At 38.6% G+C, this 25,121-nt stretch overlaps 2 protein-coding genes across 5 annotated transcripts; one reads left to right on the plus strand and one right to left on the minus strand.

The window, feature by feature from the left end:
* The first annotated feature begins 355 nt into the window (after positions 1–355).
* LOC115056306 (DNA topoisomerase I, mitochondrial) lies at positions 356–22,782 on the plus strand. Of its 4 annotated transcripts, none has more exons than XM_029522635.1 (19): positions 356–1,251; positions 2,407–2,543; positions 3,533–3,579; positions 5,520–5,639; positions 5,758–5,842; positions 5,972–6,099; positions 6,267–6,382; positions 7,767–7,888; positions 9,748–9,870; positions 9,971–10,158; positions 10,482–10,626; positions 12,143–12,286; positions 12,799–12,984; positions 15,942–16,010; positions 19,988–20,102; positions 20,763–20,890; positions 21,127–21,227; positions 21,963–22,112; positions 22,557–22,782. In XM_029522635.1, the coding sequence occupies exons 2-19, from the start codon at positions 2,511–2,513 to the stop codon at positions 22,657–22,659; spliced, it is 2,103 nt and encodes a 700-aa protein (XP_029378495.1). In that variant the 5' UTR covers positions 356–1,251; positions 2,407–2,510; the 3' UTR covers positions 22,660–22,782. The 4 variants fall into 4 exon arrangements, with proteins under 4 accessions (XP_029378495.1, XP_029378492.1, XP_029378493.1 ...); XM_029522632.1 differs by having other exon boundaries at positions 2,486–2,543; XM_029522633.1 differs by having other exon boundaries at positions 2,486–2,543; positions 5,523–5,639.
* On the minus strand, positions 22,734–25,100 carry hsbp1b (heat shock factor binding protein 1b). Its single transcript, XM_029522637.1, has 4 exons — positions 24,913–25,100; positions 24,171–24,237; positions 23,900–24,026; positions 22,734–23,788 (listed from the first exon to the last, which is right to left on the minus strand). Exons 1-3 carry the CDS (start codon positions 24,955–24,957, stop codon positions 23,905–23,907), a joined length of 234 nt encoding a protein of 77 aa, XP_029378497.1. The 5' UTR covers positions 24,958–25,100; the 3' UTR covers positions 22,734–23,788; positions 23,900–23,904.
* Positions 25,101–25,121: the final 21 nt, after the last annotated feature.

The following is a 25,121-nucleotide window of genomic DNA, read 5'->3' on the forward strand; positions in this document are numbered from 1 at the left end:
ATATTTTTTTGCCTCTATCCCACTGTAATTTAACCTTTACTGTGTTTATTTTCAGCACCAGACACTCTGCTCAGCGGTTATAGTTTATATGTCTATATCTTAATTGTTATTGAGGTTTTGATGTAGGTGAAGTATAGCTTATATAATAGCAATCATCTTTTTAGTCCGGGACGAATCAGGAGATCAGCAGATAAAGTAGTCTTGCCTCGGGAAAGATGGGCTGAGGACAAACAAAGACAAAAAGCAGGTTTCTCTGTTAAAATGACAGAGAACGAGGGAATAAATAATACAGAAGTGAAGTGAGGATGCATTTCCATAACACAAATCAGATTCCTGTAGTGAGATACTCTTGTGTCATGATGCCAATGAATAGCTAAACTGTAACTGTCACGTAGTACCAGTATTTTCCTTGAGGAATCCCTTTTGTGTGGAACTTCGCACTACTTTCAATCCTCACTCCTTCTGACAGTGTTTTTGTACCGTTTTGGGGCTTTTTCGCACAAGCGTCCTTCATCAGTTCGCAACAGATTCTGCTGTCCAAGCAGATATGGAGTGGCGTTTTACCAATTAATATCACGCCTCAGTCATCTATATGACAAAATATTGAACGCCGCTGTCAAAGCGATACATACGGTCCTTTCAAGCGTTTAAGATAACAGATGATGAGATAAAACTGATTTGGGGTAACACCACCCAACCTGGCAACCTGGCTAATTTTCTCAGCCAATCAGGATTGAAGTTGAACAACGTCAGCGCGAGTCAACGTGAAGTGAAGTTGAGCTGCATCCCGCTCGCAAATTAAGCCGCTCGAAAGTTAGCATTTTATTCAAAAAGAAACCCAATATCAGTCTACAGGGGTGAGCAAGTCTGTTCATACAATTCAAATGCATTGGTCGCCATTGTAATATAATTATTTTTAGTGGCAAAGGCAACACATAACGAGATTTAAAACGTTTTTGCTGCTAGCATTGACTGATGTTTGCTAGCTAATTGAGTAACTAACCGAAGTCCCAATCTGCGGGATGAGGGGGGCTTCAAAATGAAAACGTCACAAACCCTGATTATTTGTAACTGTAAAGCTACCTGTTTTGACCGGGTAATGTACACTTGTGCTTTGATGAGGTCCATGTCAGAGATGGGGCAAGACAACGACGACAAAGGCGAAGGAAAGGAAAAGAACAAAGCAACTAAACTGAAAAGGCTGAGTGATCGTGCAAGTGTAGGAGATGGAGAAGAAATGCTCATGAAAAGGTGTGTAACTGTGTGTGTGTGTGTGTGTGTGTGTTTGTTTGAACGAGCTCACGCTTGCACGTGTGACAGAAAGAAAGATGGATAGCAAAAAAAGTGTTCGCTGCCAAGCACGGTTCAACCAGCACTTTATCATTGTACCCTCAAGGGCGAGTCAAATGCCATTATCAGACAAGTTACCTGAGGTACTCCCTGTCAGAAGAACAAAGATGCAGGGGCTCTCTAATAATGTATGCATGTGACCTGACTGCATCACACCCAACATCTGTTCCATCATCAGCACAGGCCACACATCAAAGCAGGCTTTTGCATGAAGCAAACAGGAAGCGATTCCTTTCATGTTGCTGAAATGTGGAGGCATATTAATTGACATAAAAGTAAAAAAAAAAAAAAAAATGCATACTTGTAATGCTGATAAATCTAATGAAAGTGGGAATGATATGATGTGTGTGCGCACTATTAAAGGACAGGCACATAAGGGGTGCTGAGGAAATGCAACATTGGTTGATCATTCTAGAAGGCTGGTGGCATTGAGTGCATGCATCCACAGTGGGTACTCCATCTTCATATGAATAAATTAATTTATCTTGATATCTGATGCGTTTATTACCATGGATATGTGAACAGACAAATTAATGCAGAGTGATCCGTCATTGGTTTGTGTAATTGATGAGAGTATGGAGATGAATAGACACCTGTATGCTCTACTGGCAGTAAGCAGGCAGCTTTCTGTGGCAGCTCATGTTATTTCATGGCACACTGACTGAATTACTGATTAAGCATTGACTTATCATCCTCAGCTGCAAGACTCATGGAACTAATTTTCCATGGCAATAAAATGCCTCCTCCTTTAACTGTTGGATTGCTTTGATCAACACTAGGATTTCTGGATTGAAAAAATGAGAATGGCTGGAGAATAATTTTAGCTCAATTCCATGATACAGCCAATCCTAAAGGCTGGAAAGGTCAAATTGAAAAGAAGTTTCGTCACACCTGTAGGGGAGTCCGCTGAGATGCTGCTTGTGTAATTGGTGGTATTTTATAGCATTGTTTGACTAGATTGATACTAACCGGACAGATAAATGACATCAGCCTAATATGCTCTCACTTTAAGTGCAACTCAGACTGTCTCAAGTTGTCCTTTTTTCCCCCTAACAGCTCACAGATACTGCATCACTAACAGGCCTCTCTTCTTCCTTCCAATGTCTTTCCTGTAACATCTTGACATCCTGATCAGCAGTGAAAAACCAAGAAAATCTGCAATGAAAGCTGACGAAAGAAAGTCTCAAAAAAAGGTAAGTTGTTAATTTTTTCCACTCATTGAATCTGACCAAAATTTGACCTGATGATTTTCCCATCATGTTGACTGAGAGAGGGTTTGTGATGGTCATGAGAATTCCTCTATGACTCTTGCCCTCTGGAGAATTAGCTAGTTAAGTTCCAGGGTTAAAAATTTCAGGCTTTTTACTCATTAACCCCAAAATCGCATAACCACAGTATTTACAGCAGCTTGTCATTGTTGATTTTGTGTGGTATTGTATTTCTAAAACACTGCCCAGGTGTATTTATGTATCCAATATCCAAGCTGGTGAAAGTAATTATTTTATGGCATTTTGTGTGTGAATAGTAGCACAATCTGTCTGATAACATGAGTTCATTTAATCATCATTGTTCTGCCTCCCACTCCACAGCATGGTGCTATGTGTCAGGCTGCAACTAATAATTATTTTCATTTAACTTGAAACAGATTGTTTTCTTTCCCAATTATTGAGGCATTGACTTGGCTTGTCTGTTAAAATGTCAGAAAATAGTGAATAACACCCATGATGACCTGTTGAGATGGTTTGCTTTGCTCATCATTTAAAAACAAGAAAGTGACATCCAAAGGTGTGTAGCTGAAATATCCTGCACGAGTACTATTTTTTTCATGAATCAGAACAGATAACTCCTAATGGATAAATCAATTATTTTGGATTAAATTTTCAGCCTCTGATCAAGATGAAAGGCCTTTTTTTTTTTAAAAACATGTTAAGTAACAATGGTGGCTCACAATATTGAGATGTATGTGCATAAATGCGCACTCTATAAGTCTCATAAGACATGAACTTTTATGGTTGTATGAATCTTTCTTGAATAAATTTGTTTATATGTGACAAGAATTTATTATGTTACATTACACCATGTTACATTACATGGGCCAGCTATGTTTTTGCAAAATGTGATAGGAATGCATTTATCTTTTTGTTTTCTTTTGTGGCCACCCCCCCCCCCCCCCCCCCAAAAGGATAAGACACAGAAGAAGGAGACAAAGGGGGCAGCCCAGAGTCCCAGGTAGGAATGGATGTTTTAATGCCAGTGTACTGTAGATTATTAAGCGGGCAGTTAATCTGTTGACAAGCTACAATGGAGTAATTGTGCCGGAAATCTTATTTTCTTCCCCTGCCTTCTTTTTCTTCTTTTCTCTTCCCTCCTGAGATGGTGGAAATTATTTCTTGTGTTTTGATGTTCAAGGGACCCGGACAGTCCAATTCTATACAATGTCTTAAGCTCTCACAGAAAATTAATTTTATCTGTGGTTTGTCAGGCAAGTAATAAATGGAAATACAGGGTTTGAGTAGTTGGATGCTCAGCAGGGTGTTGCCGGGATGGCAGACTTTGGCTGAAGGCCCGCTGTGTCAAATATGTCTCACAGCAGTGTTTTTATATAGTTGGTAATGGATTGTTTCCCAGATGCGGAGTCAGCCCAACCCAATATGAGGAGTGACATTTCAAAGGAGATGTCACTAGGAAAAACTATTTTGCTAAGTTCTGGCTTTAATGTTTCTTTTTTAGGTTTTTTTACTTCAGAAAGGCTCAGGTGGTAACTGTGATATTGACTGGGCTTCATGTAGGGAGGAAAGTTAAAGAAGAAACATAAGGCTATTACAACCACAGACTGTAAATGTCAATGGATGCAGTGACCCGCTCTTCTTTGTATAGTTTTTTATGGATTTGCTCAGTGGTGCAATGTAGCCCGCCCACCCAAAAAAAAAAAAATCATGGCAATTTTTTTTCTTTTTTTAAACAGGTTTTTTTCCCCCCTCCTCTTTTCCACAATGTGCAGTTTCACTTAACAGCTTGGATACATTTCATACTTTGATTTATAAATCAAACAGAACAAAAGAAAGTAGACAGAAGGGGCAGAAAGTCACAGACATCAACTATGTATTACTTATAATGCATTTAAAAAGCTTTGACTAATGCAAAGGTGAAGAATATTAATGATTAATGATATTATTAAAAATGAACTGGTTAGATTTTGGTGATTAAAAGTTGTGGCCTATGGCCCCACAAAACACATTATTGCCATAACCTTCAAATGCATACACTTATTATGCAAATGTTTAAGATCAATGTATAAAAGGATAAATTTATAGTGATAACATTTTACATCTAAATGGTCAAAGGTCAACATCACTATGGTATTCATGTCAGGCTGTGAACACGTGTCTGGCCATTATTCAGTGCTATGATTCAGGTCATATTTCCTGCAGCTGGTTGGCAGAGGCAAACAACCTTGTGGCAGTAACTTTAATTTACACTTGTGCTTTCACTACGGTGACATGTGAGAGTGAGAGATCGCTCATTGTCCACAATCACGTCATCTGAGATCACAATGTACAAGAGCAGTGTGCGCATTAGGCTTAGATTGGTTAATACCTGTGGCTTGTAATATAGATTCAGTAATCCTATTAGCCAGCTGTGTCTTCTGCAATTTTTTGTCCTTTGTTTTCGTTCAGCCTTATGTGAAATTAAAATGGTGTGTTGTAATTCATTAGCAGTGGCTCTAATTTGTTTTCTTGATTTATGGTATGTTAATTCCTCACTCAAGCAAAACCAAGACTCCAGGTGCAATTACTTCAAAATTTCTGATAGCTGTTTAAAAACATTAATGTTTAAAAATTTTTTAAAAAACATTTTAATTGCAATAATTACTAGTGAATTCTTGTGGTCAGTAAATCATCACTGTGTGCTTTAGGACTTTTTTCTGTTTTGTATGTCAGGTTAATTTTGTCTTGACTCTACACCAACCACCAAGAGTTTGACAGTCAGTAGCAAAGATGAGGCATTAAGTTTTTATTCTGTGTCATTATTTTCTTGTTAACTTGAAGCTAATTTAAACATCAACATTTCAACATGGATTGAGAGGAAAAACTAAGAAATTTCAGAATTTGTTGTGATGACGAGGTCACTTCATATTGTAGACACTTACTCTTGTTTTTGTGATCTAGCAGGTTGGTGAAAGAGGAGTCAGAGGATGAGGAGTTTAGTGTGAAGAAGAGAGGGTTGAAAAGGAAAAGAACCAAAGATGAGCCCAAGGAAGGCCCCTTGCCTTCCACTACCAAGTCTAAGTAAGTGAGACCAGGTCTTGATTGGTCTTAAATGAAAGCATGGATTCATAATATCATAGTTAAGTCCACCATTTTTCCTATATTGTGTAATATTGCTTTTGTCTCCGGGTATCTTCAGCTCTACAAAAAAAACCAAAAAACATGGTCAGGAAAAGGAAACTGATTCAGAGAATCAGAAAAAAAGGGCAAAGAAAACAGAAAAGGTAAACCTGTCTTCCTCTGGTAATCTGTCGTCATCATCAATAGTACTGCTGCCATATGAAGTTTGTTGGGGATACAATTCATAGTGGGAGTGTCTGAATTCACATTGAATGCTTTTTTAATCTTCACAGACAGTGAAGAAGGAAGAAGCAGAGCATTCAGTCTCAAAAAAACCCAAAAGGACAAAGGAGGAAATCGCGGAGGCAAGACAGTTGAAGATCAAAAAGGAGGAGGAGGAGGAGCAAAATCGCTGGCGATGGTTTTGAAATGCAGTTTGTTTTTTTGTTTGTTTTGTTTTTGGTTTTTTTTTATCTTGTATTGATTTGAACACCAAACATACTAATACAGTCAGTCAAGTACAATAGAAAGGTACAATTTTCATTCTCTGTCATATCCTCTTATTTTCAAAGTATTGTTTTCTGTCAGGTGGGAAGAAGAAAAGTATGAAGATGGTGTGAAATGGAAGTTCCTGGAACACAAAGGACCCTACTTCCCTCCTGAGTACCAGCCTATACCTGACAACGTTAATTTTTACTATGATGGTCAGTACTTTTGACACAATGCTGCTCAAGAGGGACCTTTTGAAAGTTGCCCACAGTTATATCACTTATGTAAGCATCAGTTGTAATCCATGATTACAAGTTTTAAAATGGAAAAAAAACTGGCTGTGCTGTTACAAAAGATGCAAATTCCGCAGACCTGTAATTCATCGATTATCTCTGTGTCTGCAGGCTAAATTAGCTGGCAGTGAAAAAGATGCAGCGGTGTAGCAGAACAGTTTCTTTTTTTTGTTGTTGTTGTAAACTGCTAGTGTATTGATTAGTCTGTGGCTCACTCTTTTAACATCAGTGAGCTAACTGCAGAAAATAACTGTACAAAATACATATATATATACATATATGTGTTTTACCTACTTAAAAGTCAACAAAGGTTTTGAAAGTACCATTACAGCACTAATTGCAATGTACAGTCTAAATTGTATTATCTGTTGATTTAAAAGAAAAACAAACAGTGGTCATTTTGTAGCCTGAATTTCTAAACATGTTCTTCATAAATTTAAGTGTTTGAAGTACAAAGGTCCTGTCAAAACTGACGTTTCATGCTTATGAAGTTGTCTTTAGCTTCATTCTCTGAAAGAGTCATCGTCTTTTTAGCTGCATGCTTAACTCTAGACAGCCACTGATGCAACACTAGCACTGTGTGACGTTCAAGAACAGATCAAGTGTTAAAAATACATAGCTTTCCCTCCAGTCATACGATCACAGTAATGTGACCTAGACCCCTTGCAGCATATTTGGCATCACTTGAATAATACACCGCAATAGACGTGTTAAAGCAGAATACTGGACAGTGGACAAAATTGTGTAGAAAACAGAATTTTATATATATATATATATATATATATATATATATATATATATATATAGTGTGCAGGCATGCAACTTAGTTCGCTTATACACGTTAGACATACATCTTTAAGTCACAAAAAGTATATTGGATCAAATGTTGATTGATGACCGGGATTGTTTTTCTTTGTTTAGCGGTCAAAAACGCAACAGTGGCCTATAGGGAGTTGGTTTGATCTGTTAATTCTTGTGCTTCCATGTTCTCGTTTGTACCTCACACTAGGTGTGGGGCTGAATTTAGATCCTTGTCCTTGTCTCTAAACCTTCCTCTTTAAATTCATGGATTAGTCTGACAGTACTCTGGAGGAGCTGAAGTGGTGTTGTTGCATGCTGGAGTTTGATCAAAGATGTGAAAGTGAACTGCTGGGATTGATGGCCTAGTTGCATACTGTGCTTTTAATTTCTTTTTTTATTTTCTGAGAAACTTCTAGATCAGTCAGGACAGAAAGCATTTTTAATGAGAAAATAAAAGTACTGTTGAAAAAGTAAAGATTGTAATTTTGTGTTTGAATGCACATAGGTAAGAAGGTGAAACTGAGCCTGCTAGCTGAAGAGGTAGCCGTGTTCTTTTCCCAAATGTTGGATCATGAGTACACCACCAAAAAGGTTTTCAGAGAGAACTTCTTTCAAGACTGGAGAAAGGTAAAATCAAAATGCATCACAGATATATTGTTAATAACAGAAACGAGTTTGAAAGGGGGCAAGGCCTAAGATTTTTGCTTTATGATGATGCAGCAATTAATCTGAGTCTGAAATCAACTCATGACATACCAAATGACTGCTATGTAGAGAAGATCAACCTCTTCCATTACTTCGTATTTTGTTTTTACACCCCATCTAACTCTCAGGTTTGGCACAAATTTCTAGTAATATTTTTATTTCCATTTTGTTGGAGTGCCTTTAATTAACCAAGTTTTGTATTTTAATTCTGGTTAAAGCAGGTTAGTCCAAAGTTGTTTTTTTTTTGTTTGTTTGTTTTTTTTTTTTTTTCCACTTTCAGCAGTGTTGAAATGTCAAATCTATTCAATGTCATGAATAGATGCCTTGTCAGCCATGGTTAGCTTGTTGTATGCTTGAGTCTTACTGTATTTACCATTACTTTAGGGGATTAATATTTACATTCAAATTAAATGTGAAAAACATCAAAATGTTGGCCTCTGCAAATGTCATGCTTTGTGTTATAATGTACTTGTCCTGTAAATAGTAGAAAGTACCTGTAGTAAAGTGTGAGTTGCGTGTCTGCCTGGTACATGGATGTTGGTGTCTGTCAGGTTGTCCTCTGTAAAGAGAAAACAATGTGCCAAGCCCCAAGGCATATCATGCAGAATTAATTTTGCGCTTCTTAGTGCTCAATGCACTTGAAAACTCGATTTGTGTGAAGGCATTGATATGCTAATCCATACAAGTTGCTCCCCTGCATATGAACAAATCCAATTAAACTGTTTTATTATAGCCGGAAAAAACTCTTCTTCGCTCCACTGCCCTCAGTGCCCGCCCACTGTCAGGTGTCAGTCGAACCTAGTCACGCAGACTCACTGCCTGTCCACACTGTCATTGTCTGCATAGAGCTATGTGTGTTGATCAAGAGGTCTGTTTTTACACTCCTTGAAAAGAAAACTAGTTTAATGCTACTCTGAAAAGCTTGATGTTTGTCTTGTTTTTCGTTGTTGTTTTGTTTTAATCTTAAATGGGCAGGTTGAGGTCAGGTGAGCTCTGTGTCTGTTGAATAATTAGCCTGTAATATTTTGATCTATGTTTTCATGAGTTATCACTATTAGTGTTAATGGCAGGTTTCTCTTGGAGTGCTGCTGTAGTGGCAAGTGTAGGCAAAAAGTCAAGATGTCAAGGCTGTCATAAGCCCCGTTTTGCTTAGTGTTTTATTTTGTTGCTCAATGTCAGTGTGCCCTTGAAAATACACATGGGGATATGTGGATGGCTTCAAAATGTTGGCCTCTTACTCATGCTGCAGTAGCTTTCTTACCAGCAGCTCTTGATAACAGGAGGGCATATTAAAAGCCATCAGGTTGTGGTGACATTTTAACACCAGAAAATACTAATATGAATCAAAAAGCCTCAAAGTCACCTTTTATTTCTGCTCTGCTAGTAACCTTTTTGATGGAGTGACAATAACTTCAGAAAGTTGAGAGTTGAAATTCAGCTGCTCTGCTGCTACTGCAGTTAGTGTGCTGCAGTGTCAACAGTGTGTAGCTTGCTTGGCATTGCCCTCCTTAGGAGGAAATGGTCTAGACTCTGGCTTTTCATAACAGCAACACTTTTAGTGTAAGTAACATTTATTAAATTGTTTATAAATGTTAGTGAAATGTCAAGTGAAAAATAACAAACACAGTTTCCCAGAGGCATTTTTCCTGTTTGATTAATGACACCATTCATTGAAAATTAAACATGAATTGATATTCAACATTTTTAATGACTTAATCACTTTGATAGACTAATTGTGCTACAATTATGTGTTACTTTTAAAATAATGTGCACCTACTTAGGAAATGACCCACGAGGAGAGACTGCTGATTAAAGATCTTGATAAATGTAACTTTGGAGAGATCCACGCCATGCATAAAGCCAAAGTGGAAGCCCGGAAAAATATGACAAAGGAGGAGAAACTGGTAAGTCTCAGCCCTTTTTCTTCTTCTGTGTTTAAAGAAGATTGTCATTTAGGTTGTGAGGAACAGTTTTTTTTTTTTTTTTGCTTTGCTTCTGTTTAAGGTTTTGAAAGAAGCTAATCAGAAGATAGTGAACGAGTATGGCTACTGTTTGCTGGACCACCACAAAGAACGCATTGGCAACTTTAAGATTGAGCCTCCAGGCCTATTCAGGGGTAGAGGTGAACACCCCAAACAAGGCATGTTGAAGAAAAGAATCCAGCCAGAGGATGTTATCATCAACTGCAGCAAGTAAGAGTGGGGTTGCGACACTATAAAAATGGATGGCCTTATGAAAAGCCAGATTTGCCAAAAATCCATCATCCCAATGTTTTGCTTCAGTCTTTTCAAAATGTTTATTGGAATCTTAATTGGATTGCAGCAAAGTGTAACACTTTGGATACTTGGGCAAGCATTAATAATACCTTCATATGAGGGGAAAAAATGCAGGAATCACTCCATTATATTTTTGTGTCACTTGCTCACCTTTACTGGTGTTATGTATATTTATATATTTGTGTCAGGAGATTTGATACCCTGTGGGATGGTGTAACTTTATTTTTTTGCTTTGACAGAGAATCCTCTATCCCAGTGCCGCCTGCTGGTCACCACTGGAAGGAGATACGACATGACAACACTGTGACGTGGTTAGCCAGCTGGACTGAGAACATCCAGGGCTCCATTAAATATATAATGCTCAATGCCAACTCAAAACTCAAGGTATCTTATTAGTCCACTCAGTTAGACGAATCAGTACTAAAAAATTTAAACCAGTTTGCTTTAGTGAAATACAGTCAGCTCCTGCTCAGTCATGTCCTGCCGTAGCAGTCCTCATACTCAACAGCTGCCCACTTATAAATGTGCGTTTGACAACAATGACAGAGATGGTGGATTATGTACCTCAAGGTAAAATGTCTTGAAGTGGAAGGAAAGTAGTTCCCTGTTGCAACATATTTTTCAAGGATTCTATTCTGACATAGCTTTATAGAGGAATTTTATTTTTTTATTTGCTAAATCTGACAGACAGATGACTGTCACTGTGTGCTCAAGTGCAATTTTCAAAATAAAACACTTTATTAGCTTGTCTTTGTACTAGTACCTTGAGGGCTGGGTGTTTGATTCTTGAATTTATAGCTGTTCATTGTTTATTGCACTCGAGTCTCAAATTCACAATAGATATTAAATTGAAAGTTGGAACCCGCCCCCCCATTTTCCAAGTGTACAAATAGAACACTCAATCAATTTCTTCACAAAAAATTTACTGTAAATTAAAGAACTTTGGGCTGTAAATTAATGTTCAATCCTTTACTAATGACGAAATGTCAATTTTAGTCAAGTTTTCAAATCAAACGTGCTTCTCCTTGAATCATGTTCATTATTTACTTTCCTCAAGAATTCAGAAGCTGCCACTCAGAAGCAGCTTCTTTATTACGGCTCCCGGCACTCTTGGCTTTTACTACAAATGCAAATCTAGTTTTGATCAATATTGTACAACAATCAACACCTAATGAGCATCTTTATAATCAACAATAAAGCCCAAACTCTTTGCATATGATTTGCATTTAAACACCCTAAGGCCTTCTTTATAAACAAGTAAAATTCTGTCATAGTGTTGTTTGACAATTAATGGCAACCCTTGTGATTTATGTTTGTTAGCTGTTTCTTGTGTACCATGTCTCGTTACTCTTCCCCTTCCTTTCATACTGTTTCTCTTGCCTCCATTTTCTTACTCATTCTATTCCCTCTTTCGGTTGTTCATCTGTAAAGGTTAAGTTATTCCACTTTCGGTCTCCATGACTGTGTGTGCGCGCGTGTTTGTTTTTTAAACTGATTGTTGGTTTAATTGTGCCTTGGTTGCAATTTATAAGCAGCAGCAAAGAAAAAGATTTGTCATTACAGTTGTGTATTTCTTTCTTCATTTATTTTTGTATTCTTGTGATATCTTTTCTACTGCTTATCTCTTTCCGGATTATGGGGGTACTGGAGCCAATTCCAGCAAAGCAGGGTACCCCCTTGGACAGGTTGCCAGTCTATCAAAGGGCCATTCCTATGATATAAATGTCAAAATTCCTGTCATGGCTACTATACTGAAAAATAATCAATCTGGAACTTTTGAAGGAGAATGACTTCATGTTGTTATATGGTCTCTTTAGTCTCATGTTTTATTTTTCTCATCTTACTCACTTTTGCTCTCTGTTTTTCTACTATCTTTTCCCCTGTCATCTTATTGTTGCAGGGAGAGAAGGACTGGGAGAAATATGAGGTTGCACGGAAACTGAAGACATGTGTGGATGGCATTCGCAACCAGTACCTCCAGGATCTCAAGTCTAAAGAGATGCGCACCCGTCAGAGAGCTGTGGCCCTCTACTTCATAGACAAGGTCTGATTTTGAGTTGTTGCTGAAGGGGGGAAAAAAGCAAAGATGGAACAATGACGCTACCAAGTATTATAGACACAAATGCTTGGAAGAAAGCTTTGTCAGTATTAGATTCTCTGTAGTACTCCGATTGAATGCCAAAGGCAATGCCAAGTATCTTGATTCCTTTTCTGTTGTTTCCTCATTATGATTTGCATCGAGAAAATGGTTTAAATGTAGTCATTTTCTTCTCATGTCCCAGAGCCAGTTATCTCAGTCTGCATTGAGTGAAATGATAGATTGAACGTGTGATTGCTTTTGGCTCAAGCCAAAGACTGTTTCAATTCAGATTTGCCATTGCTGTGTTCATTCATTTTTTCCGTATTTCTACTTCAAACTATGTGTATATATGCAGTTTTTATTTCATTGACGCACATTTATTATGGGAATGGTCAAAGTGCTTGTTGTGTGTGTTTGGAATTTGATATCTCTATATTTTTCTGACTTCTCACCTCAAAAAAAAAAAAAAAAAAAAGCTGGCACTGAGAGCTGGTAATGAGAAGGAGGAGGGAGAGACAGCAGACACAGTGGGCTGCTGCTCACTACGAGTTGAGCATATTACCCTGCATGACCAACTAGACGGCTCTGAGTGTGTGGTGGAGTTTGACTTCCTGGGTAAAGACTCCATTCGCTACTACAACAAGGTCCCTGTCATAAAAAAGGTAAAGCAGAGAAAGATGCACAATTTTATTATTCACATCCATCCTCTCAGTTCACACATTAAAGTGTGATTTCTTTGGACTCTGGGTTAAAACTGCATTTTGCTAAATATTTTTATGCTGCATATAAGCCAAACAGGAAAAATACATTCTTCATTTGACAAGACATCAAAATGTTATCACTGTTAATTCCAATAATCTAGGTTTAAGATTAGAAGGTCTCTTGCATGCATATCTCTACATACAGTCTGAAACAAATAGTCAGTTGAGAAATGTCCTGAGGGCACAGGTGCAGATTGGTCACATATGGCTGTAGGGTTTTAATTTGTCAGTCTGTTCGAACTGCTGCACTGTTGCTATGGTCCTTTCTGCTTCTGTTGGATTACTTAAAGGGAAATTTCTAACATCCTAGTGGAGGAAACCTTGAGCTGGTCAGTGCATCCTAAGCATCATGATATGGCTTAAACAAATCAAGAAAAAGATCAAGATTCATCCTTTTCCTTAAATTACACCAAAGTCAACAAGGATCAGGGTGAAGCTGGTTTAAATTTTGAAGATCACACTTGTTGAGATATCATATCTTGGCAGATCATTCAGTCCGCCCTGCAGTGATTCATTAAAGCACAAAGAACAACTGGTCATTCAAAGATTTATTTATTGTCATTTGCATGTTTGCACATTAAAACAAAACCTAACCTCTACCCAGGTCAGGGTGCGGAAGTTATTTAAAAAAAAAAAAATCATTAAAAATACCAGAGTGGCAACACAAAGTAGAAACCATATAAATTTCAATCCAATTTAAACAGTCCTGTGATTAATAGATGTCGCACACATTTTTAGTTTTAGCAAAAAAAAAAAAAAGTAACTCTTTTTTCAGGTAGCATGTTCTTGTGTATTTACTTAAAGTTACCCTTTCAAAATGTTTGCTAATGCCTTTAACTGAAGTTGACTTAAGACAGAAAAACATTAGTCTAATAGTAGTGTGTATTAAAAGCCATGTCTTCAACTTGTGAACCCTAACTGTCATGTTTTTTGGAAGGTTTCATAGAAAGTGTTGTAGCAGGAAACTTGGAATTGTTTCTTTGTATTTTTACAGCACTCAAAATTTTTCACAGTTGCACTTAACTTAGTGGCTTGTTGCTGATAACAGACTGCTTTTGCATAAGAACCTGCACTGATGTTGAAGTGGTAAATGGTAGATGTTGTCGTAACCATCCTGACAGGCAGGTGTCAGTTGCAAATTGGTCAATAACGTTTCATCTGTGAGGTCTTTTTTTTTGGAGAGCTTAATAATGGTGTGTGTTTATACAGACTATAATACACTATTGCTCATGGGACAGCATCAGTTAAAAAAAAAAAAAAAAAACACCTCTTAAACTTCACTTGTTAGTTTTTTGGTTTTTTTTAGATATCAAAATCGATGATGTGGTGTTTAATTATGAGGTTATTTAATGCCACAACAGAATAAAACTAAGTGACTTGGAACTTTCTTTTATCTTCAGTTGTCTGCAGTCAGTCAAACACCTTTCATATGTGTGAGTGTGCGACTGAATTTCCACACCCTCCTCTGGTGTCAGCCCATGCTATCTCTAGTTCCAGAGATGGAAAAAGACATGTTAGCACCTGACAGGCAAAGTGTTTTGTTTCTTGGTAGAACGTATAATTATTCAAATGGATGCATTCAAAAGCAACACATTAGATAGAATTAATTAGTCCCTAGCATATTTTAGCATCATCAATTCCCAGGGAAATCAGTGGGATTGCTGCTAAATGTCACTTTGAATAAAATGAAATGGGGATGGAAGGAAGGTATTTCCATATTTAACCTCTGGAGGGGTTGAACTCATTGATTCTAATATTTGGTGTTATGTATTTTGCTCGTATGTGTTGAATATACAGGTATATATTGCAAAAAATTCAGGACATTACTGAGAATGATTGCAAAAATGTAAATGTAGGGAGCCACGCTGAGCGCTGCAACCATATGAGAAAAGGATTTATAATAAGCCATCCATATGAGTAGTAGTTTGGCTTTATTTTTCCATCCCACCCTTTAACTAGTGACTCAGAAGCACCCCAGCATGTCTGTTTTTTGTATAAACACAAATACCTACTTATTATTCACTGAATGGCTTTATGAAATGACCCCAAAGTGTAGGAATACCTGCAGGTGCATAAATACACTGTCGGGTACGTTCCTGCTGCTGAATATTTTGTTTTTCTAAATTCCATTCTCAACACGCCCACACCCAATCACATCACTAAACCAATTATGCAAGCCTCACTGAGGTGTCCCTTTTTCTGTGAAACTTTTAGACAGGTATTGATTTACATTTTCATCCTCTTAAAAAAAAAAAACTTCGCTTTTTCTTTTAGTTAATTTGCCATGGGAGGACCAAATTGCCACACAAACCAGACAGTGAAATATATCAGTGTGTTTTATAACGCAAAACATCTGTTGCTATTAATTGGTGTCTTGCATATTTTATGAGTTTATTTGATTAACAGTAGCATCTGCGGAGCCCGCAGTGTTGCTGGAAATGTCAGATGTAATTGTGGTCTGAGATATAAAAATGATTCCAGATTTTGTACACAAACACTCTTTTCATTTGTCTAAAGTGCACTTTGTTGCATATATACTGTCCTGTACATTATGATATTGTATATTTGACTTGTGAGCAAGCCTTAAAAGGACCACTCTCATGCCACCTTTTGCTGTGCAATTTATACATTAACGATAGTATCACCTCTAATGCTTTGCACTCAAAAGCCTGTAATATTAGCAAATAGTAGATAACTGTCAAGTGATCAGGTAGTTTGCTGTTCCCAGTTACTTAAATAAAAATACTACTAAACACACACTGTTGAACACAATGTCTAGTGAAACCTAAACTTTAGAATCATGCAACAACACGAATAAAGGGTGTAAACACAGATTAAAAAAAAATGCATCTTTTCAGGTTTTTAAGAATCTCAAACTGTTCCTGGAGAACAAGCAACCTGGAGACGAACTCTTTGATCGCCTGAATGTGAGTATCTTAAAAACTGCCTCAACATTTTTTGTTCAGTATTCAGACATGTCTTCTTGCAGCACCATGTTAAGTTTTGAACATCTCAAAAGATCTAGAAAAGATTATGAAGTGATGCTGTATATCTGTGTTTAAAAACAAAGGAAGTGGTTAAAATTTACCTGGTATTGGTGAAGATCACATTTGTAGCAGGGCTGTATAAAAACAGAAACCCCTGAAGTGCATAATATGTGAAGGAAACGGCTGTGAGAGCAAAATAGAATATTTTTTTTGTATGTTCTGGTGACAGGAGCCTATGGTAAATGGAAAGCAGGGACTAAATTGTAAGGTGTAAGAGATGAGATTGAATGAGGATGAGCTATTGTTGTGGAGAGATGAAAGGGGTAAACGGAGGAATTGGGAGGTGAGGAGAAGGGGACGAATATTCAAAGTGGGGAAATTGAAAGCTGAAAAGGAGTTCAAAAGAGAGAGGGGATGGACTCTGGCAGATAAAAATGAAACTGCAAGTGGAAATTGAGAGCGAACATGCTGGGCAGATGAATTTCCAGACAAAAATCTGCCGCTGTCAACCGTCTTCCTGTCGCTGCAGGCAGCAGTCGTACACCTGGGTTGGTCCATTGCAGGAAGACATTCAGATTCTCAGGCTGTGCTCCATCTTTAAATGAGATTGACCGCATTTAGCCTATTTGAATCTACACCTTAGGGTGTCTTTTTGGAGGGAACAGTCAGAATGTCTCTTGTAAAGGGGATTATTGTAGTGGAAATCACACTACACCAACGAATGATTGTAGGCCAAGTGCTTTGATCACAGAGGAATACCTTGACTTGTGATGGCCATGTGAATGGCGCCATGTCAAAAGATGGGGCTCAGATGAATTGGGTGAACAAAGATATGCAGAAAATAAAGCATGAGGAAGTTTTTAGAGACAGCCTTGTTGGCACATAAAGATGGACAGGCAGGAAAAGAAGGACTGGAGGTTGATGAAGAGACGGTGCAATTGAGGGAGGGAGTCTGCTGCTGCTGCTGCTGCTCTCTGCCCTCTACTGTGTCAGGAAATGTCAGGCTACGTTGGAGGTGGAATGGTAATAGCTGCAGTGGGCAGGTCTGATTGACACTGGGAAAGGCCAGGCCACCGAGAAAGTGGAGGGGTGTGTGTGTGTGTGTGTTAGTGAGAGTAGACAGAGTGGTAGGAAAGTGACAGGTGGTCCAGGTGAAGGGAGGCTATGAGGGGGAAGGTGAATGTTGGCTGGAAAAAGATTGGAGAGGGACGAAAGGCGAAGAGGAGTAGATGAAGGAACACAAATGACAGCAAGTGAGTTGCTGCGAGGCCGAGGTTAGGCAAAGAAGGTTTGAGGATGAGTGATTTGAAACGCAGTGTGTGCTGCTGTAGAGAAACCACGTTGAAATGGGAAGACAAAAATTCTAATCTGGGGTTTAAAAAGTAAGTGTAAAACAAGAGGAAGGGAGGGAATGAAAGAGTTAGTTGGTATCTAGCTGTATTTCATGAGTAGCCTCCCTGGTGTTTGAGCCTACTCCAACATGGCTGGCAGCCTGGTGGTCATTGCTCTTCCTGAACATGAAATGAAGAGCTTTTGTTTTATGTATGACTACTGCCTCACAGGGAGAACTAGTTTGTGTATATCATCAAACGATCTCTGAAGGTCAAAATGTTTCTACAACATTTTGGACCTGGTCACTTTTGGATGGAGAGATGGGACAAACTTGTAGAAGGACAATCGACTGAGGCCAAACAGTGCAATCTTGGTTTTACCAGAGCAAAAAAAAAAAAAAAAAGAAGTTTTATTATAGTTTGAGAGTCCTTTTTTCACAAAATCATAAAAAGTCATTGTTGGCTGACTGTCTCTGGACCTGGAAGCCCAGATTGGTGATATGATGTTTGAAGTTTCTCCCATCTCATCACAAGTCTTGGGGCTCAGTCAATTCCCAGCAGCCTCTAAATTTGGCCAGGTGTTCCTAACTACTTATATTTAAAGGTTTTTGAGGCTTTTGTGCTCTTGTGAACCTTCATAACTAACTGCAAGTGCTTTGAATAACTATATAAACAACTGTCTTTGTTTGCAACAATGTGACAGATTTTTGAGTAACATTGAATATGTAGGCGGGGTTTAGCTTTGTGAGGGATTGAGATTAACTCCTAAAACTTAATAGGATCATTTAGTGATGGACATAACTTTGCAAAAATGGCTTGGAACGGAGCTGTTGGGTAAATATGAAGTTGTAGAGGACTGTTGCTGTGCACCCACATCTTTATCACCTGCATTGTGAGATAAGGAAAAAGAGGATGAGGAAATAAATAAATTAGAACATAATCCTGCTGTTTTAGAAATAGCATTCAAAGCTTATATTGCTCTGGTAGTTGGCTACCTACTTTGTGAGCTTTGGATTTGGGTAAAGTATTTAACATATTTACTGATATACAAATTTAAAACTTGGGAAGTCGATTTAAGATGCCATATTATTTAAATGTAACACTGCGCTCAAACCTGCTACAGGTCCATTACCTTCTGTCCTACTTCTGGCTGTCCCGACAAAATGCCAAGCTGAAGTGCTGAAATGCAGTTGGATTGATTTTTACTGAAATAATGAGCACTGAAGTGCGCAAAATACTTTGGACTGTGGGCTTTATGTGGTCTGAGTTTTTAAATGAATGAATGACATTTCAGAGCAGGAGAGATGGTGCCTATAGGTATAAGATTGCAAAGTGCTCAGATACAGTGACTGCACGAACATGTTGCCATGAGGGCTCGCACACATTCGCTCACACACACACACACACACACACACACACACACACACACACACACACACACCATATTGAGGTCTGACTGAGCTGAAAATGCAGGTGCATGTCAGGCCCACCTGGAAGCCTTTTCTCCTGAGTCCACATCATTAGAGCTACAGTACACAGTCTGCAGTTTCAGGTTAACTGCACTCTCAGTGGGATCTCTTTAACTACATCTTGGTCTAATAAATTAAATTAATACCTGTAGAGTAGTATGGTCTCTTTGAGCGCCTTTATTTTGGCACATTTCATTAATTTCCACTCCACTTTATTTTTTCACTTCATTATCTACCAGGAAGTGTTTCTTAACTGGGAGTTGATGCAGAGAACACACAAATCAGAGCCAGTGAAGAAAGAAAAGCAGATGATTATGTCGTGTTTAGACAGTCTCCCTGACATTGGCTATCATTAGCCCAAAATTGTCATAACAGTATTTTAATGAGGAAGTTCATTGTGTAGGAATGTGTAATGATAGACGGAAAATTGGAAGTGCAATTTATGGTACATTGTTATAATGTTTTAGAGGGTGACACGGATGGACACACCGCATACTGTGGGACATAGTGGTGTGAGAGCTATCAGACCTGCCCCTCATACTTACACACACAGGTGACATCATTAGCAGTGCAGGTAGCCCTTTAGGTAACTCATTAGCAAGGCAGACAAGACAACAAGGTGTCTACATTTAGGATTTTTTTTTTTTTAACCACTTATTTGCATGTCATATCAGAATGTGTCTAGTGAGAATGCATGTTTGGTTTGTTTTTAGCCTCTGGGTCCTCTCTTACACACTTAACTCAGTTTCAAGCCTTTGCTGGTTTTGTTGTAAGCATTTGCCGGAAGCTAATAGCTGTCCAGCCACCGGCTATGACAGCTCAAACATGATATAGTACCTAAGGAAATGTCAGAGAGGAAAATGTACTGTGATCTGTTTTAATCTCCATGCTCTAATGGGTAATGATAATGAAGGCGGACAGAATTTTATGGTTTTTGAGGTGAGAGTATATTTCAGATGCTTTACACGCTGTGGTTGTACATCACCACAGTGCCACCTGCTGGCAGAATAGGTGTGTTGGTGTAGCTGGCTCAATGGTTTTTGTGTGTTCAGTACAACAATGGCTTACTCTCTGTTGCTCTCTTTCTGTGTCTTCTTGTCCCCGTTTCTCATGGCAGACGATCACGCTGAACAAGCATTTGACTTCCCTAATGCCAGGTCTGACTGCGAAGGTCTTCAGGACATATAATGCCTCCATCACTCTGCAGCAGCAGCTCAAAGAGCTCACAAACAGTAAGTCACACAATCATTGTACTATAAAACCGTCTAACCTTACATAAATTGCTCTATGACATACTCAGGCTTGTAATCCGCTGGCTTGTACGCCGCTGCTGGAAAGGCACCAGCAGCTTTATTGCGGAAACCCTTAATCAATCTGTCTGTTATCATTATCTCATTACCTGTGCCAGTGTGAGTCCCACGATAAAATACGCTTCCACAAATTTCCTCTTTTTTCATTTTTAGCATATTTGATTTAAGATATCCTGACATTAGTCAGCATTTTCCAGCCAGTGCAGCAGAATGTTATCGCTGTACCCGGTGTGGGGTGTATCTACCGCACTCCTGCTATTGGTTGCCTCTGCCACAATTTTTCATCAGAGTTAGAAGTGTCACTCTTATCTTCTGGATTGCAACTGAGAACCAATCTGCAACCTGGCATGTGGCTGTAGTTTGTGTCGTGTGGACTCCAGGCTAAATTTGATTAGAATTAAATTAAATATGGAGTTGTGTGTGTGTTCAAGGTTGAGATGGCTGGTGGGCAGTAGTAACATTGGGGTTGCCAGCATGATGCTTTTTTTTTTTTTTTTTAACTCTGTGCGTGATTCTGGTCAGACGTGTTCTCAGCAGGGTTTGTGGTTAAAATATAAGTGAATCTTCTTTCCCCTGATTAAGAGGCCGACAATGTGGCAGAGAAGCTGCTGTCCTATAACAGGGCGAACAGGGCCGTTGCTATTCTTTGTAACCACCAGCGGGCGCCGCCAAAGACCTTTGAGCAGTCTATGGCTAATCTACAGGCCAAGGTGAGAACTGCTTATTGGAGATATCGTTCATCACATTAACAGTTGCCTCCAGACACACAGGCAATGGTAATTTTTCACATTCTTTTTTTTTTCTTGCTGTAACATTTCATTGAAAGACATCCAGGGGAAAATTCTAGACCATGAGCTTTTGCAATCATTATTGTTCAATCAAGAACAGCTTGAAGCTGACAGGATGTGTATAAAATCATGCCTATGTCCTCATGTATTACAATAAGATTGATGCAAGAAAGGAGAAGTTGGCCCTTGCTAAGACGGAGCTGAAACAAGCCAAGAAGGACGCAAAAACTAAAGGCAGCCCAGATTCCAAGCTGCAGTCGTAAGTGTTGCCGTTGTGCAGAAAAAAATGTGAAGCTGTGGACATTAAAATAATTAAGATTGAAAATCATTGCATAAATGGAAGAACTTTGTAGAGTGAAAGACAAGCCCCATCTGTAAGGGACCATTTAGTGATGAGCTCCTCCAAGCAATACACAAACCACTTTAGTTTGCCACTTCAGTGTGAGTAATGAGCTGTAGGTTAAAGCCACAGGAGATGTAAGAGCTTGAATTTCATCGGTGCAGATGAGCTTCCTTACTGTTAGTTTTTTTTTTTGTCTTTGTGGCAAAATGCAATTAAAGGCACTGTCGGTTGTAAATTAGTATAATAAGGCATCCACATATGGACCGCTCTTTCTGTGTGTATTGCATTCTTGATAACAGTGTTTTTCACGGGGTACTTACATTTTAGGTATTACATCATACTGAGTAATGCATAGGAAAAAAACATTTTTTTCCACTGGTTGTTGGATTGAATTTCTCGGTTAAGTCTGTTTACCTGTAAAGACGCTGCATCTAATTCAGTTCTCAGTACAATACCAATAAGCAGTGGTTCAGATGGAGTGATTTTTGGCTGCTTTTAGCTGCCACCCCTTGACTGCCATTTCAACTTGGGGTCATAGTGATGTTAACATCTTCAAATGAAGCTGGTTGCATACTGGTGAAAATATCCTGTTTTTTTCCAGAGTTAACTGCCACTCTGTTCTATCTGTCTTTTACTAATCTTTTCTGCCAGGCTGGTGGAGCGGAAGAAGGCAGCAGTGAAGCGCTGTGAGGAGCAGCTGCTGAAGATGGAGGTCCAGGCAACTGATAGAGAAGAGAATAAACAAATTGCTCTGGGTACCTCAAAGCTCAACTATCTGGACCCACGCATAAGTGTGGCTTGGTGAGTTAATATAAATATGAACCTTTGGTCTGGTTCCAAAAAAGCATAATATTGGGGCTTAAATGTGGCTTTCCATTATTATGAAGTTGGTAAATCAGGGTAGAATTAAAAAAAAATTATAAACCCACCACTTAATAAATGAAGTCTTATTGGGAAAAAAATGAGTCCCCAGAACAGACATAGACCCAAATTGGAGCCAGTTCATAATATAATAGAAGAGAGAAATTAATGTATCACCAGGTCATTAGACCCACTTTGCAGTCTACATTCAAAGATAAAAAAAAGTTTGTGGTGCAAACATTTATCCTCTCTGTTTCTATAACCTGTATTTGAGAACTGGATTGTTCTGAAGACCAAAAGATTTCATTACTTACTTTTTTTTCCCCTTCATGCTAAATTACACTTTAAACTTCACTGTGTTGTTTTTCTTCCCATTTGATGTAGGTGTAAGAACTTTGAGGTACCTGTAGAAAAAATCTACAACAAGACCCAAAGGGACAAGTTTGCCTGGGCCATCGACATGACAGAGGTGGACTTTGTGTTCTAAGTTCAATCTTCCAAAATCCCAGCCTCATGGTCCGATATTATGATGCAATGAAGGAACCATTCACTTTATATAACATACAGTACTTTAATGTTGCATTCATATGTTCAAAGACTGCTGTTGTACTCTGAGATTGTGTGACATGATCACGATCTCGCCTTGTGACACATTTTGCTTACTGCATTAATGCTCATAAGTATTCTGATGATGCATTTGGCACTTTTGTTTGTATATTTTGTATTTGTATTAATTTGAATAAAGGTTCCTAATTTGCAGTATAAGTGTGGGACAATTTGTCTAAATGTCACTTTTGACATTCATTTCATGACAAATACCCCTAATTCCATTTCCATGTAATGTGAGCTAAAAAACATTTTGACAGCAAAAGTTCCCAATTGTAGTTAATCTTTAAGTCTAATACTAAAATGTTACTCCAATGCATTACAAACAATATAAACAAAAAAACATGCAGCACTGAAACATACCAAATAGTTTGCATAATAAAATACATCTATAGATTGAAAAAATAAACACTGTGAGCACCTTAAAGTTGAGTATATTTTTAAAAGTTGACTGAGCACCTGGCCAATATTCATTATGTAATACATGACAAACAATATTGTATTAAATAACTTTAATAGAAGAAAATCAGTTAGAATTGGAATGCATCCAACACCTTGGTAGTAACAGTGTTGTTTGGAAAACACTACAGGCTTCTGATGTTCACAGTGCCCATTTCCCATGTTGGTAGAGATGGAGGTTCTACTGGCCTGCTTGCTTTGGGGTTGTACATCTCAGCACAGGCTTGGGCAAAGCTGTCCAATCAAGCATTGCCTTAAAGGACTGATTTAACTAAGATATATAATTGCAGCGAAATAACCTCCAGGTCAGCACACTAAATCCATAAATTGCATTCCTGCATATGAGCATTTTGAACATATCATACTATTCTAGTTTACAAATAACGTTCAGCTTTCCAAGTCATTACATAACTGTAACCGTTAATCACAATATTCAATATATAAAAAAGCATTTCACACAATGACACCAAATCAATACAAGTCATTTTCAGAATGGAAAGGTCTACTGCTCCTAAATTTAGGACCAACTTTACACTTTGTTACCCAGGAACCTGTGGGAAAGAGAAAACAAATGGTTCATGCTGATATTTGAGAAGGCAGAAGGTGGTTTTGTTCCATATTTAGAGGAAACCAAACTAAGATGGATTAAAAGGGAAATCTACCTTCATTATGAGCCTTGACCCTCTTTCGCCTTTTCTGGTGTTGCCTCAATCTCTTCAACACCGGCCTGGGTCATCAGATCAGCAATGTTTTTCTCCAAGTCATCAATACGGGTGCTCATCTCATCGAGTGGCGAGATGGTTAAGGTACATGATTAAAAATGGTATGGTTTACAAATCTTTAAACCAAAAATTCTATCTGTCAATACTTTATTGCGTAAAGAAAACATCGAGGAAGAGATGCTGGATAAAAGAATAACGAGTTAAAGGATATTCCTTCCTATAATCTGGTCTGACATGGTCTGAAACTTGTCCTGCATTTGTTGCAGCAGCGTCTGGACCTGTGAAACAAACAAAACAAAGATATTCTAAGTGACAAAATAATCTACAAATAAAAGTTGGTTCCCTGACAAGCATGACATCTGAGAAGTAACATATGAACGACTTAAGCAAAGCAACAGGGCAACTACAGATCAGTTCCAGTGGGAGACGAAGATTGTTTGTAATGGCTGAAAGTCAGCACTTCTGTATCCCATCACCATGACAACACATGGAAACATGACCTCACCTATCTGTGGGGTCAAACAGGTAGGACTTCATTGGTGTAAACTATTTATATGAATATGAGAATTATTCAACTGAAGCAGAAACTGACGGTAAAAAAAAAAAAGACTATTACTACAAGTCTCTCCATCGGTGCAGCAGGACACTTCAGGCTTTACTCGGTCGTGAAGGAGTGATGTCATTTAAATGACCAACTGACCGTTTCTTATGTAACACAGCGGACCTAAATGAACGCCATGCTGCTCGGGGTTGTCATTAAAGGTGGTTAATACGCTGAGCCTACGAACACATTGCATTACACCGTCAGATAAACAATCCGAAAAGCTAAGTGCCCGCCGTACTCTGGCTAAGCTTTGCTTGTTTGATTTCTAGCGATAGCGATAGCATGCTATCGCTAGCATCGGCTAAGCTACTGTAGCTAATGCAGGCTCGCTAGCGCGATCACGACTCACCACGTTGGTCAGGTCCTGAACCGACTTAGGATCCGTCTCGGCCATATTGTACTGCAAATGATTATGAGTGCCTACACCGTACTGAAGTCCCCCCACCCCCCACACAAAAACAGCAGTCTATTGATTGTTTTTGCTATGTGGCTCGGCAGCAAAACGGATAGCGCACCACCCACTGCACAGTCAGCTGTTTCCCGGTGTGTCCCGAAGCA

Source organism: Echeneis naucrates, chromosome 16 (genome assembly GCF_900963305.1).
Source record: "Echeneis naucrates chromosome 16, fEcheNa1.1, whole genome shotgun sequence".
NCBI lineage: Eukaryota > Metazoa > Chordata > Actinopteri > Carangiformes > Echeneidae > Echeneis > Echeneis naucrates.